The sequence below is a fragment of the Anguilla rostrata genome, chromosome 6 (genome assembly GCF_018555375.3).
Source record: "Anguilla rostrata isolate EN2019 chromosome 6, ASM1855537v3, whole genome shotgun sequence".
In the NCBI taxonomy this organism is placed as follows: domain Eukaryota; kingdom Metazoa; phylum Chordata; class Actinopteri; order Anguilliformes; family Anguillidae; genus Anguilla; species Anguilla rostrata.
The window spans coordinates 48550745-48565633 of NC_057938.1; the positions used below are offsets into that span (position 1 = coordinate 48550745).

At 43.1% G+C, this 14889-nt stretch overlaps 2 protein-coding genes across 2 annotated transcripts; both read left to right on the forward strand.

The window, feature by feature from the left end:
• Window positions 1–1597: 1597 nt before the first annotated feature.
• mpv17 (mitochondrial inner membrane protein MPV17) lies at window positions 1598–9905 on the forward strand. Its single transcript, XM_064340218.1, has 5 exons — window positions 1598–1726; window positions 4546–4641; window positions 7549–7581; window positions 8172–8224; window positions 9518–9905. The coding sequence occupies exons 1-5, from the start codon at window positions 1712–1714 to the stop codon at window positions 9585–9587; spliced, it is 267 nt and encodes an 88-aa protein (XP_064196288.1). The 5' UTR covers window positions 1598–1711; the 3' UTR covers window positions 9588–9905.
• An 846-nt stretch (window positions 9906–10751) lies between these two features.
• On the forward strand, window positions 10752–13168 carry uts1 (urotensin 1). Its single transcript, XM_064340217.1, has 2 exons — window positions 10752–12017; window positions 12613–13168. Exon 2 carries the CDS (start codon window positions 12639–12641, stop codon window positions 13143–13145), a length of 507 nt encoding a protein of 168 aa, XP_064196287.1. The 5' UTR covers window positions 10752–12017; window positions 12613–12638; the 3' UTR covers window positions 13146–13168.
• The last annotated feature ends 1721 nt before the right edge of the window (window positions 13169–14889 follow it).

Genomic DNA, 14889 nt, shown 5'->3' on the forward strand with positions numbered 1-14889 from the left:
TGCTGCATCTGCACAGCGTAAGCTTTCCGTACGCTAGTGACAGAATAACGAGAAATAGCCGTGTGTATTCTAATAAGGCATCTACTACACGTCTTCAATGCGTGTCATTCATGCGCTGTTCTATAAATAGCGCCTGGAAAATGTTTGTCCCACGCACACCGTTTACTTAGAGAAGTTCCCGAGGCTCTTGGTAATGTGTGTTCTGTGATTTTCTCGGACTGACTGGGACAGCTGTGTTTTTGAGTTCCAGGGCCCGGTTCTGGGAGGATGGTATAAAGTTCTGGTTTTGTTCCAGGGCCCGGTACTGGGAGGATGGTATAAAGTTCTGGTTTTGTTCCAGGGCCCGGTACTGGGAGGATGGTATAAAGTTCTGGTTTTGTTCCAGGGCCCGGTACTGGGAGGATGGTATAAAGTTCTGGTTTTGTTCCAGGGTCCGGTACTGGGAGGATGGTATAAAGTTCTGGTTTTGTTCCAGGGCCCGGTACTGGGAGGATGGTATAAGGTTCTGGTTTTGTTCCAGGGCCCGGTACTGGCAGGATGGTATAAGGTTCTGGTTTTGTTCCAGGGCCTGGTACTGGCAGGATGGTATAAGGTTCTGGTTTTGTTCCAGGGCCCGGTACTGGGAGGATGGTATAAAGTTCTGGTTCTGTTCCAGGGCCCGGTACTGGGAGGATGGTATAAGGTTCTGGTTTTGTTCCAGGGCCCGGTACTGGGAGGATGGTATAAAGTTCTGGTTTTGTTCCAGGGCCCGGTACTGGGAGGATGGTATAAAGTTCTGGTTTTGTTCCAGGGCCCGGTACTGGGAGGATGGTATAAGTTCTGGTTTTTTCAGGCCCGGTACTGGAGGATGGTATAAGGTTCTGGTTTTGTTCCAGGGCCCGGTATGGGAGGATGGTATAAGTTCTGGTTTTGTTCCAGGGCCCGGTACTGGGAGGATGGTATAAAGTTCTGGTTTTGTTCCAGGGCCCGGTACTGGGAGGATGGTATAAAGTTCTGGTTTTGTTCCAGGGTCCGGTACTGGGAGGATGGTATAAAGTTCTGGTTCTGTTCCAGGGCCCGGTACTGGGAGGATGGTATAAAGTTCTGGTTTAGTTCCAGGGCCCGGTACTGGGAGGATGGTATAAAGTTCTGGTTTTGTTCCAGGGCCCGGTACTGAGAGGATGGTATAAAGTTCTGGTTTTGTTCCAGGGCCCGGTACTGGGAGGATGGTAAAAGTTCTGGTTTTGTTCCAGGGCCCGGTACTGGGAGGATGGTATAAAGTTCTGGTTCTGTTCCAGGGCCCGGTACTGTTAGGATGGTATAAAGTTCTGGTTTTGTTCCAGGGCCCGGTACTGGGAGGATGGTATAAAGTTCTGGTTCTGTTCCAGGGCCCGGTTCTGGGAGGATGGTATAAGGTTCTGGTTTTGTTCCAGGGCCCGGTTCTGGGAGGATGGTATAAGGTTCTGGTTTTGTTCCAGGGCCCGGTACTGGAGGATGGTATAAGGTTCTGGTTTGTTCCAGGGCCCGTACTGGAGGATGGTATAAAGTTCTGGTTTTGTTCCAGGGCCCGGTACTGGGAGGATGGTATAAAGTTCTGGTTTTGTTCCAGGGCCCGGTACTGGGAGGATGGTATAAAGTTCTGGTTCTGTTCCAGGGCCCGGTTCTGGGAGGATGGTATAAGGTTCTGGACAGACTGGTGACTGGCGAAACCAAAACGGCTGCGCTTAAGAAAATGCTTTTTGACCAGGTGAGCTGATCGTGTGCTGCATGTTTCTAATGTCTCTCTTTTTTGAGTTCTCACATACACACAGAATACACACACACACTCACACTGACACACACTCACCCACAAACAAACACACACAGAATACACACACACTCACACACAAAGAAACACACACAGAATACACGCACACTCACACACAAACACGCACACACAGCACACACACACACGCACACATATTCGCTGCCTCACAGCCACTAGGTCACAACAACTATGTTTTCAACCCAGACTCTTTTGCTGACAATGCAAATGAATGAGCGCCTCCCTCTGCAGTCAGTTGCAATAACTATTTCACACCACAAGATGGCAAAAGCACCAGATGACCACTGTTAGCCACACCGCATATTCTCAGCAGGTTTACATGGGGGGGAAAAAAAGATAATAATTTAGTTTGTACCATTCGGATTTGCCTGTCACTTGCAATCCACATGCTTGTAAGATTTTGGCTTTCGAAGTTCGAACAGCCGCCGAAAATTCTAAAAGGAAGCTTTCTGGGCATAGATTGAGTCACAGCAGGAGCTCTACAGCATCATAACAGGCCTTTTTTTTAAAAAAATTAAAAAAATCTCAGCTCCTTCTAGGTCCTCTGCTGTTTCCTGTCAGCACACCATCAGCAGTTACAGGCTTTCAAAATGAGAACAAACCTTTAAACGATGTTCTCCAGGAGTAGCTGCTGCCATCAGACGGCTAATATAAGAGATCTTGTTATTCCTGCTCACACATTTAGCCCTTGAGGGGCGTATAGGATTTGTGTGACTGTGGCGCATTGGGGGAAAACCGGATGAGGACGACAAAAGGAGAGGAACGTGGCCTTCCATCACAAAAAGGATTACTTTGGAACAATCCCTCTTTCCCCCTTCAATTGAAGTCTTTTTCAGATTTAAAAAAATGTTTTTTTACAAAGAGGATTCTAAGCTAATTTTAGAGACCCACTTTCCCCCCCTCTCTCTCTGTCTCTCTATCTCTCTTTCTTGCTCCTTCTCTCACTCTCTCTTTCTCTCTCTCTCTCTTCCTCTCAGCATTTAAATGCAAAAACTGCCTCCACCTTGCCTTCACCGAGTGGAGGTTGTCTTTAGGAGACCTCATCTCGCTGAAGTTCACCACAGCAATAACCTCAACGTTGAAATTGGGCTGACCTTTCCAAGGGGGCGGGGAGGGGGGGTCTTCATCGCCACGGTGATTCAACCTCCAGTTCCCGACCTCTTTATTGCATTCCCGTAAGAGCCACTTGGACAAAATGGCCGCCAGAGGAAGTGGTAGGACTGTCAGTTACGGTCTTAGCGCCCTAAACGGATTATAACTGCCCTTCTGTTTAAGTGGAGAGTGTTTTATGGTCGCGCTGTAGCCCACCTGGATGGCTAACCTCAATGACAGACGGCACCGTCATACCTGTCTCAGCCAAGTGGACCTGTCAGTTGACTAACAAAGATATTCTGATGTCACACACGGACTCACACACACACATCATTTATCAGCAGACCTGAAGCTCAATTTGTCATCGTATGTCAAACAGAGCCTGGTCAGTCCTCCTTGTGGTCATAAATCCATTGTGAAAAGCTTCTGGGCCCTGTACATGTGCGAGTCCCTTCTATAGTCATTTTTTTATTTATTTTATGAAATAGCGGAAATTTTAACGTTTTTAAGGTTAAGGTCTTTATCATCTGAGATGGAATACAGAGTCATACTGATCTACAGATATGATTATTGCATCATGTAATGTGAATTCAGTGTTAAATGTGGATATTTCATGTTGTCTAAAAAGACGAACTGAAATAGCGTATAAGGAAAATTTAACTTTGGTCGCTGGACTGGTCGTGGGTTTGACTCTTGAGCGATGGCATTTTCCATTATTTGTTGGTTGCCATTGACGATTGGCGTGATCACCGCGTGTGTGCTCCGGTCCGGACGGTGCCCGCGGAGCTCATGGAAAAGCGCGTTCCCATGTTTATCCGGCCGGAAAATTGCAGCCACGGAACAGGATATTCCCTCTCCCTCTCTGTACGGCCACGTGAAGCAAGACCACGTTTGCAATCGATGTGTCCAAAACGAGGAAGACGGGAAAGCATAAAAATACTGACAGCCTGTGGACCGGAAACATTTATCTCATCTTTGGGTGTTACTGGCCAAAAATACACACTTTTTTTTTTTTTTTTTTTTTTTAACAGACCAGACGTAAGGAAACTGCATCGTTAATGAGCTCATAGTCACTGCCCCTCCAGTGGTGATGGCTGAACTCAGAGATATCGAAGGGGCTGACACATCATTTTGAATGCCATTGTTATAAAATTTTGTGCAGTCTCTTGGGAAGCAATAATTAGTGGCTTTTAACATTTTGGTTAAACAGTTTACTTTCGGATGAGTTATTTATTTATTTATTTATTTATTTTAATCATTAATTGTGATTCGGTTGTAAACATAAAGGTTGTCTGACAGTCTAGAACAGCTGGTTCTGTGGATACAAGATTTATTTTTATTTTTTTTTTTTGTTCAAAATTTTTTACCCACAGCATAGAAATAGCTTCATCCTCTGCTGAGCCTTTCATGCTAAGAGCTTCCGCTGGTCTGTGTGGACATCAGCTTCTAACCGTAGTAATCATCCAATCATCCAATTTTCCTCTTGACGGAACTTTTAATAGGTTCGAATGGAAATCATCTGTCAGCGGCACTCTGTCGTACAAGTTGAGGTAAAACGTACCGTTTGTAAAAGTCCTTGAAATCTTGAAGAATCCCCCCCCCCCCGCTCGAAGTAAGTGGGAGGCTGAAGTATTTGCTTGCGTCTCCAGGTGGGTTTCGCACCCTGTTTCCTTGGGACATTCCTCAGCATTTCCGGGGTCTTGAACGGGCTGACGGTGGATGAGAACATTGCCAAACTCAAGAGGGTAAGAGTCACGCTGCCAACCCTCGCACACCAACTGCAGCAAGATCCCCCTCTCGACAAGCTTGCGTACACCGTAATCTAGACTGGTGGTAACCAGCCCTGTTCCTGGAGATCTACCGTCCAGTAGGTTTTGTTTTCAACCCTAATTTTTGGCACACCTGACTCCACTAATTGGCAGCTCGACAAGATCTCTTGCTTTTGAATGAGGTGAGCTTTCTTAGGGTTGGAGTGAAAACCTCCAGGACGGTAACATAACATAACCTCACATAACAATATGACAAGAACAGGCCATTAAGCCCAACAGTGCTTGCCATTTTCTTGACTAAATTAGTGCTCTGATTACCTACAGACTAGATAGTATCTAACACCGTATCAAGCCTAGTCTTGATGCCCAGAGTTTCTGCCTCCACTACGTGACCTGGCAGGCTATTCCACACATTGACCAATCTCTGCATAGCTCTCCAGGAACAGGGTTGGTTACCATCTTCATCACTATACCTTCTGTGATTAGTTTGCAATATTTAAACATGCACCTTGACTTAGACTAAATGCATGTATGCAGACAATTTGGCACACAAACAAAATTTACAATAAATTGGCATAATCTTGCTTGAGTGTACTTTGTGGTGTGGAAACAATCAATGCGAACTAGATTTGGGTTGGTGTGTCATAGAGAGTATCTAAGAGAGGATCTAAATCACAGGGAAATTCACATTTGTTTGATATTTTGCTGCTTTCCCAAGAACCTTTAAGATGGCTATCATGTTCACCAGGAAACTGAATGCCCCTAAAGTTGGCCCTAATATAATTAGAAACTATTTCCACTGGCAGAGGGAAAGTTAAAATAAAGGGCTGTGACTCATACTTTGAAGAACAGGAGGGACAGGTCTACGAACGGGGGGGGGGGGGCACACGCCAATGATCCGTCGCCATAAATTATTTATGTAAGGACGGCGGTTGATTTAAAATGAGGCTGAAAGGTCAATCGCCTAAATGTCAGAAAAGACAGAAAACAAATGACTAATGTGCTCATTAACCTGGGCCGGTGATGTAAAATAAGTGTGAGGTGAAAGGCAATAACGAAAAACACCTTAGACTAGCCAGATTGAAGACGGTAGGGCCCACCTATAGCAGCCGGTCGCCACTAATGACACAGAGAGGTACTTAACTGTACAGCCTAATATTTCCCTTCCCTTTGATTGCGTGTGGTTTCGGTGTGTGGTGTGTGTGGTTTCGGTGTGTGGTGTGGCTGTTGGTTTTGAGTTTTTTTTTTTTTTACGGCTGGGATTTCACTTCCTGGAAACTGACGCACCAAAGTTGATGCAGCTCAGCCAACCAGGGGAAGTGGAAGCCAGCCAGGGGAGAGACCCTGTACGAGTGGAAATGTCAGGGGGTCACTTCTCTCAACGTTTCCCACTTGGCCTCGGTCAAAAAAAGTACACTGCTCTGGCTAATGATGAGTTCAGTCAGGCGTATGGGTCATTGGCACTTACTGCACCACACACACTCTCATACACACACTGTGCTGTGCACTCCATACACACACACACACACACACTGTGCACACCACACACACATGCATATTCATGCACACATTCATTTTACTTAGTTTGCAACACAGGCACTATACTTCTACTTAGTTCAATCAGTTTACTTAGATAGTATCCAGTTTGTAGGTACTCAGAGCACTAGGTACATTTTAGTCAGGAAAATGGCGAGCATTATTTGGCTGCATGGCCTGTTCTTGTCATTATGTCACGTCATGTCATGTTATTTAATTAAAGGACTGCCGTATTTGACATTAAATTGAGAAAATGAATTTTGATGCATTCCACCATAGTCGGCTGTAAGCCGATTTACATGCACACATGTAGGTAAACACGCATACCCGGATACACACATACTGAAGTGGCAGCACTGGATGTGTGAACGGCAAAAGATCTACCCTTTCTGTCCCTCGACAGCGTCCATTCCTCAGATAAACTTCTCTGCCGTTAACGAAGTTAAAGGTCACGCGAAAATTACCTCACATGAAAAACAAGCATTAGCGCCGATGACCTTTCTCTCATTACTGTTTTCATTACCTGGCCGCTAGCCTCATAGCGTCGTACCGCGCACCGAGCAACAAGAAAGAAAGAGGGGAGAAAACGTGCGCTCCCAGCATTCCTTTGACCGTTACTCCCGTCTCACGTGACCTTCAGGCCTTCTGAAACACGCCCTGATGTCCAACCTGGGGCCTGTACCATGATGCAAGGGTTAAGATTCAAGATTCAAGATGAACTTTGTTGTCCCACAAAGTGGAAAACTTGGCTTGGGCTTTCGCCCATGCTGCAGCCGTAAAAGACAAACATTCCACATACGAAAAACGTACAAAGATGTTAGTGAATAAAAACATACAGCAAGTACCTAAAAGCACCTACAGACAAACAGAAAAAAACAAACACATCAATAAAAGCAAAGATCTGCACAAATCCCTTTAATAAAAACAAAGATCCTCCAGTGTTCATCCTGGCCTCGGTCTTTTTTCTTATCTGCCGCTATTTCGAAGTTTTATTGACACAGGGATAAATTAATTTTTAAATCTATTTAATCTGCAACAAGAGACTCCAGTTTGCTGGAATAACTGCACAGAGTAAACCTTAGAACAGCTCTTTTTTTTTTTACTTCAGTCCATGTTCCAGATTTGGGAGGGTTCTGGGCTTTACTCAGTGCCAACTGATCCCTCCCATACCCTGGGCAATACAATCTGCAATTGCACGTCCCCCTATGGGGGCTACCGTCCACATTTGGCATTGGCGCAGTCCGAATTCGATCCGAGACAGTGGAGCTCATCATTAATTCTACAACAACAGTGTAGGAAGCCATGTAGGAGCGATTTGTGACTTTAATGATTTTTTTTTTTCCACAGGATTACACAGACGCCCTCATCTCCAATTATTACGTAAGTTCCGCCCTGCAAAGTTTGGTTTTTTTGACCGTTGGAATGTCCATGGCGTTGGCAAGCTGAAGTTGTCGGTGATGCCAGGCTGAACCACCTCCATATTTTTCATCAGGACATTGTGCTGCCCAGATAAAAAGCTAACATCAGTGCACTTTGCTGTATGATTAGCTCTGGGTAATAGGCTATAATTGTGCTAGTATTTATTATTGCATCCTATGGTACATTCCTGTTCTTGTTCTGTTTTGCCATACAACCTGTTTTTGTTGCAACCCCTGTTACTTTCAGCTATAAATGTATGATAATTATTTTATTTTGTGAGTTATTCAGGAAGTCTGACTGAGAAATAGAATCTATTTAGAAGGAAGAACTGGCAAATAAAATGAAGAATACCCATGGATAAAAATGATTACACACTTCTAGAAGTGCTTCCCGAATTCTTAATGTCAATTATTTAATTATAACATCTTGAATCAGACAGTTGGTGGTAGATTAAATCTCAAAGGGGCAAACTGCATTGTCAGTGAAGCTGAAGAAGTCCTCACATGGATCTCAAATTTCTCTAAATTTTTTATCACATCCTTTTCTTCTAGCTTTGGCCTCCCGTCCAGATTGCCAATTTTTACTTCGTACCGCTCCACCACAGGTAAGAGAGGGGAAGGAGTCACTTCCCTGCACAGAACCCAACGTTTGAAGAAACTTATTGAAGATTTTAAAAATTGCATTCACCCTCAGGAAGGGTCTTTCACAGAGGAAATAGAGCCTTACAGAGAGAGAGAGAGAGGAGGAGGAGAGAAAGGACCATGCAGAACCTCACTCACAGAGAGAGAGAGGGAGAGAACCGTGTAGAACCTCACTCACAGAGAGAGAGAGAGAGAGAGGAGGAGAGAAAGGACCATGCACAACCTCACTCACAGAGAGAGAGAGAGAGAGAGAACCGTGTAGAACCTCACTCACAGAGAGAGAGAGGACAGCACAGAACCTCACTCACAGAGAGAGGGAGGACAGCACAGAGCCTCACTCACAGAGAGAGGACATCAGAGAGAGAGAGAGAGGACAGCGCAGACCATCGTCTGATGAGCTGCTGGATGCCTCGTTTCTGAAGGGCCTCTGAGGCTGTACTGCTGCTGCACCCGGAGGCATTTAGGGGGCGACAGCCTCAGGTCAGCAGCTGCCTGCTTGATTTTACTTACACTTAAATTTAGGCAGATCCAGAGACAGCAGGGAAAGGGTTTGGTGATTCACATCCCAGGAACACGGCAGACAGCGCATTTGTCTTTCACGGGCTCTCAAAGAATCGAGTCCCCACTTCCTGTTGACCGTCATCCTTTTTAAACATCCGCGCACGTCACGCCAGATCCGTGGCCTTTCAGCGCGGCATGCTCGAGTTTTTAATGTCTGCAGCTCGACGTGCCCGGCGCTGGGTCATGAGACCCGGTGAAATTCGGGAAAATCCGGCGAAGGATGTGGGCTAAATAGAATGTTTGTAGGCACACTGGCTTCAGATAAATGACCAGTTAGTACTGGAGTTGGGGAAATAATTTCTGTAGTCTTCAAACGTGTTCATGTTCACCTAAGAAAATAAACTCGCGGATCTGTACTACGCTTGTTGTCTTAGACACTTCTGTGTAAAAATGGCTGCAGAAAGCTGTAGCGTTTTTATCTGCGGGTTCTGAACACTGCATTAGCATTCGTTTCTCCCTCTTCCTCCTGCGCCGGCGCAAGATAACGTGAGATCCAGATGGTGCGGTTTGATGGAGAGCGCTCCTAATGGGCACACGATGTCCCATCCAGAGTGACGGACGCGAGGTCAGACTTAAGTGGGACGCAACTCTTCCGTCCGACCCGCACTCCTCGTGTAGTGGCAGGGCCTTGACCGAAGTCCATCCGTCGCTTAATGCTAACCCCTCCCACCCCCCCCCCCCCCCCCTCCCCGCAGGCTGGCCGTGGTGCAGATCGTGGCGGTGGTCTGGAATTGCTATCTATCCTGGAAGGCCAATAAGATGTGATGGATAAGCCTCTTTTTTCTACCTCATGTATCAATACATAGGACAGTCAGTGGTTTTTGCCGCAGTTGAAATGCGATTGACTTCAGGCAAACCTTTGACATCAAAACCTGTTTAATTTACCTTCAAAAAAAACGAAAAACTAATTGCCAATACAGATTACAGTCATTTTAGATAATCTTGCTATTTTTGTTGAACGCTTTAGTACGAGTTTTCTTACAGAGACTTTGTACATGCTCATATGTAGAGGTGTCCTATACTTGAAGATTGTACATGCATTTGAGTATGTGGTACATTAAAGGAATGTTTCTCACTATATAATTGTTCTCCTTTTTGTCATCAGATATTTAACAAATTAATCTTATCAGGGGTTGTATTTCACCATATTTTGAGCCATGCTAACTAAAAACTGAAAGTGATGATTAATCTCACATTGGAACAGCTGATTAATATCTAAAAAGAAAGCATACTATTGCATTATTAATTGTTGTTTTTTAAAAAGTGGAAAATATAAAATTTATAGCAGTAACACCATGTTAATGTGTACTCGGTTAATTTAATCCCTGCTGATGTAATATCTACAAAACATGTAATGAGTCAGTTTTCCTTGGGTCAGTTCATGGTTGTTTGTCATACAACTTGTGAATATGAGCATGAGTCAATGTCCATGATGCATTTGTTTCTTGTTAAAAAATTAAAGGTTATTATGACATTTGACAAACAAATACTCAAAGTTTTCCCTGAATAGATTGGGTTATCTCTGATGCTACCAAAATATTAAAATGCCAGATTTTAACAGTATCACATATCGCAATGTTTATGAGTACAGAGGATTTAGAGATGGGCAAAGAAGTTCAAGTTCTGGAAGGATGGCCATGGTAAGAGCAGCCAAAGGAGAATGGTGTTTTGTTTGATAATGGTGCAGTAGTGGCAGGATTAAAAATAGTGTAAAGTGTTTCTAACAATATTTACAGACAATATATATTTCTGAGCTCTTTAGCTTTATACAATTATTAAAAATGAAAATCACACATGTAACATCTATCCATATTCTGCAAACAACTGTAGTCTGACAGAGTATTATCAAAACAAAGTGAAATACAAACAATTATCATGAATATTGTTTTCTATATATCATCAAAATGTTAAATTAAAGCCCACATGCACGTTTGTGTTCAGTATTTCAGGTTAAATGTCTGAATTGAAAGGGCATTTCCTATTATGTTTACACTTTGAGTCTACTGTACTCCACATCTGAAATACTCGCCTTCAAAGTCCCTTTGGAGCCTGAAGATTAATTGCCAACATGTTCTTGGATTAAGTATATGGTTTTATTAGCAATGGAAATAGGCTTAAATTCATTGTTTAAAGGTATGTCCATGAAACTTGTATAGCAAAATGGAAAGATCCTAAATTACTATTCAAATACCTGTTCAATAAATCTACACTTAGATATGGTGTTACTTCAGAGCAATTAGTGCACTGTCCCCAATGAATTTGTACGCAGATTAAATGTAATTTTGGCTAAAAAGAAAGGTTTTAAGAGTAGTTTCCTGTCTTCATTATTATTATTATTCAAAGATGTGCTTTTCCTTTGTAGCTAAATGAAGCGAATTCATCCTCTCCGACATCTGAACAAGCGCCAAGCCTTTTTCAGGACCATGGACAGGTCTCTCGGTATGCATGTGTCCGGCTCGCGGGAGCCTGCGGGGCTGTTCTACACATTTACTCCGATCTCTGCCAGAGATGTTCGGCCATGCGGAAGGGCAGCACGACATCAGTCATGCCACCTTTCGATATTGCTAAGAGGTGCTGTTCTCTTTACGTAGATGCCCCCAGAAAGTGTTGGAGAGACTGTGGTTCTGATTCAAGCATAGCCTACTCGCACATTCACTCGTGAATCCACTTGGAAAGATCCATTCACAGACAGCAATTCGAAGTTTAAGCCTAACTGTCTACTGTTGAGCTGTTAAGGAGTATGTTTCCAGATCGCACTGCATTAGGATTCGCTGTCTACATTGCATCTCGTCGTCCTGGGCAGAATTTACGGTGATCCTGTACAAATGCGATACACACTACGACCCTCAGGTAAAAATGGGACCGAGGTGAAATGAGGTAGGCTATCTTACGTCTACCTTGAGGGGGGGGGAAAAAGATCGAAAAATGACCTGCTTTTAGATGTCTCGTTCTGACAGGGTTTGCGAGAGCATCATCTGATGTTCCTCGCACTCTTGCCTGTAGTTCCATCGGAGTCGTCTAATTTACAAGCAGTTTATGCACTTCCACTGACGTCAATGGAGCAGTCTTGGATGCATATAAACATTCGTCAAGAAGCGTTCCATTCCAATCTCATCCAAGCAGGACTTTTCGGACCAAGGTCTTGAGTACCACTTTTCTAACCTGTATAAAACTTTCCAAGCTTCAGAAGAACAGGTAAGTTGCTTTTTTCCTTTGTTTCCGTTGTATTTTCAAAATGTGCTTGGTGAAAACTATTAAACAGCACCAGAAAGCGACTGAAAACAGAACTGGAGGCTACTCCTTCCGTAAAGCATCTACTTTTGGTAGCTATCGTTTAATTTCTTATACTGTAGCCTAATGGATGATAATAAACATAAGATAATCCTGGCTAAAACTGAAAATGTATTCATTCCACGGCAATGGATTAGATACAGTGAAGCAACGCATTATGCTGATAAGATTTCCATAAGACTGGATTTCTACCTGTTTGCGGAATTTTAGTAAAGTTGTTCTATGGGATGTTACGTAAAAATATGATTTGGTCCTTTACATTGAAACTAATGGATTACAGATTTACATGCTGCACTGTTGTAATCTCAAAGGCATTTTCTGCATTTTCAAATAGGCAAAGTTTTGCAATAGGTTTTATTAACATTTGTTTAATGTTAGATAATTACAATTCATATCTACTTACACGCAGTGGAACATTTAGCATGTGATGCAGTTTATCAGGTGAAACCAGAGTAACATTTCGTTATTTTATTACATTGTATGCATGTCTTCACCACAGGACCCCACGATTTGCGCCTATCCATTATGAAGCCCGTTCCGCTGGTCCTGCTGATAGCCACAGTACTTCTGACTTCTCACATCCCCCCGAGCGCCTGTCGACCAAGGGACCTCAGCAGATTCGATGGGCACGGTTACAAAACCCAAATGGACGAGGTCTTGTTGAAAGCGGGCGACAACGCCGTCTCATACCTCATAGGAGAAAAGATTCTTAGGTATTTGCAAAGAAATCCAAGATTCCAGAAGGGTCTCCTGCAGTTTCCTTTAGACAACCTCCAGGTTATGACGCCACTCACTACAAAGGAGCTCGGTCACCTGGCGCGCAGTTTGCCGCTCACAGAAGAGGAGCGGTCGCTGGACGAAGGCAACAGTCTGGAAGACTTCGCGGAGCTTTCCAAGAGGAACGATGACCCGCCAATCTCCATTGATCTCACTTTCCACCTGCTGAGAAATATGATAGAAATGGCGAGGATCGAAAGTCAGAAAGAACAAGCGGAAATAAACCGCAAGTATCTAGATGAAGTTGGCAAATGATCTTTACCATTGAAACAAACGAATACCCTTGGCACTCCTTGATCCATGAAATAGTTTTACCTTTCCTCTTATTCAAACTCTTGCTAACTACCATTCCACAAAAAAGGTATTTCACTCAAAAGGAAGTAACACTGTTTGTCGAAGGCTCCAGTGAACGTGAAAATGGTTCGACGTACACCGCCCAAGACTCCCTCTTCTTTTGCTCATGGTGGACACGTGCAACGAGGAAACAAGTCTCAAAGAAACATTTACGAACCTTGAACATAAAGAAAGGGACTTCAGTATTTTGCTCCACCTCAATTAATCCAAGAGTGTGATTTCCAATAGGTCTATATTTGGAATTCGAATATCTGTGGCTGACCAGTATACCTTAATTAGCCCATTTATAAACAAGTGATGTTGAATCAATCGTTTGAATGGCGTACAAAATAATTTCCTAATGAAACATAGGCATCTTATTAAAACAAAATATTTATATTGTTGGCGCCATTCATTTTAGAGGCTCTTCAGTTGGTGATTTAGGCTACTAATAACGCCACGGTGATAATAGTTTAATTTGCTTCACCTCTACAGTCTGCCTTATGGACATCATCGCATCATCGTTCTTTCAAACATAGTACATGTTGTGAACATAGAAATTTTTCTTGCCAGTATATTTTACTTACATCTGCATTTGTACAGGGTTTCTTCCAGTGTTAAAGTATTTGGAAGTTGAGGTAACTGTCTAATTTGTCGATTTTGTCAATACATTAGCTACTTCTGTTTCGGCGAAATGATTTGAAAAATAGAAATCTGACAACTTGTCTGGGCATCTATTTTCTCACAGCATGTGACTTTAAAAATAATTATCCCCCGTTGTAGGCTATATGTAGAACGAATAATCTGGTCTAAGAAATGCTGTCTTGTCTGTGTTGCATCATTTCAATAATCACTTCGTGTTTTCCTTTCCCTGAACGTCCAAAACAATAGCCAACTGATAAGGGTATCTCTCTCTGAAATAGCCAAGCTTTGTTAATAACGAACAAGAGAAAAAAGAAAGAGATTTGTAAGATTCTACAGGATTTCTTAGAAATTGAGAAAGCTTCATTTCCCTCACACAAGCTACTGTAATGATCAACAAAGCAACACCTGCACATTACCACTGGTCGCCTCCTAGATATTGGTACGTTAGCCTAAGCTAACGCTTTTTCAGCCTATCACAATCTTCTCCCTGTGAAATAGCTCTGTCGTTAGAGCGACCGACTGATCTAGTAGTGCCTACAGTTATCTGGTTGGACCAGACAGAATATTTTTCTTTTAAGGAATTTGTGTTTTCAGCGTCCCCTAAAATATTGCTATCCCATTCAATCCAATGAACTGTACAAAAGTCTTTACACGGCATGCTTATTAAAAAACAGAAGAACACCTTACGTGTAGCCTACTGCGGAATCGTTATACCGGTCATATGGTATGGTTTAACTCTAAAGCGCTCTTTTGCAGTTTATAGTTTGTAATAAAAATATCTGGAAAATATCGACTTTGTTAGAATCTTAAGTTTGAGTACAGTAATGAATTAAGTAATTATGGCACATCAAGGAAAACAATGTAATGTTTGTTTACGATCGCGAAATAAATAGAAATAAACAGCGAGAGACAGTTCTGTAGCTTATGTGCAATCATCGATAAAGTGCCTTTTGAAAACACTGATTTGAAGTGCACAATTTATTGGCGCCTTCTCGCTGCGGTCCAGTCACGGCTGTCCTTT

Excerpts from the sequence above, each read along its gene's own strand:
- mpv17 (XM_064340218.1), top strand. Across the intron at positions 4,642-7,548 it reads ACATTGCCAAACTCAAGAGG|GATTACACAGACGCCCTCAT; the intron begins GTAAGAGTCACG and ends TTTTTTCCACAG. Across the intron at positions 8,225-9,517 it reads TTCGTACCGCTCCACCACAG|GCTGGCCGTGGTGCAGATCG; the intron begins GTAAGAGAGGGG and ends CCCTCCCCGCAG.
- uts1 (XM_064340217.1), top strand. The coding sequence starts at position 12,639 with ATGAAGCCCGTTCCGCTGGTCCTGCTGATAGCCACAGTACTTCTGACT.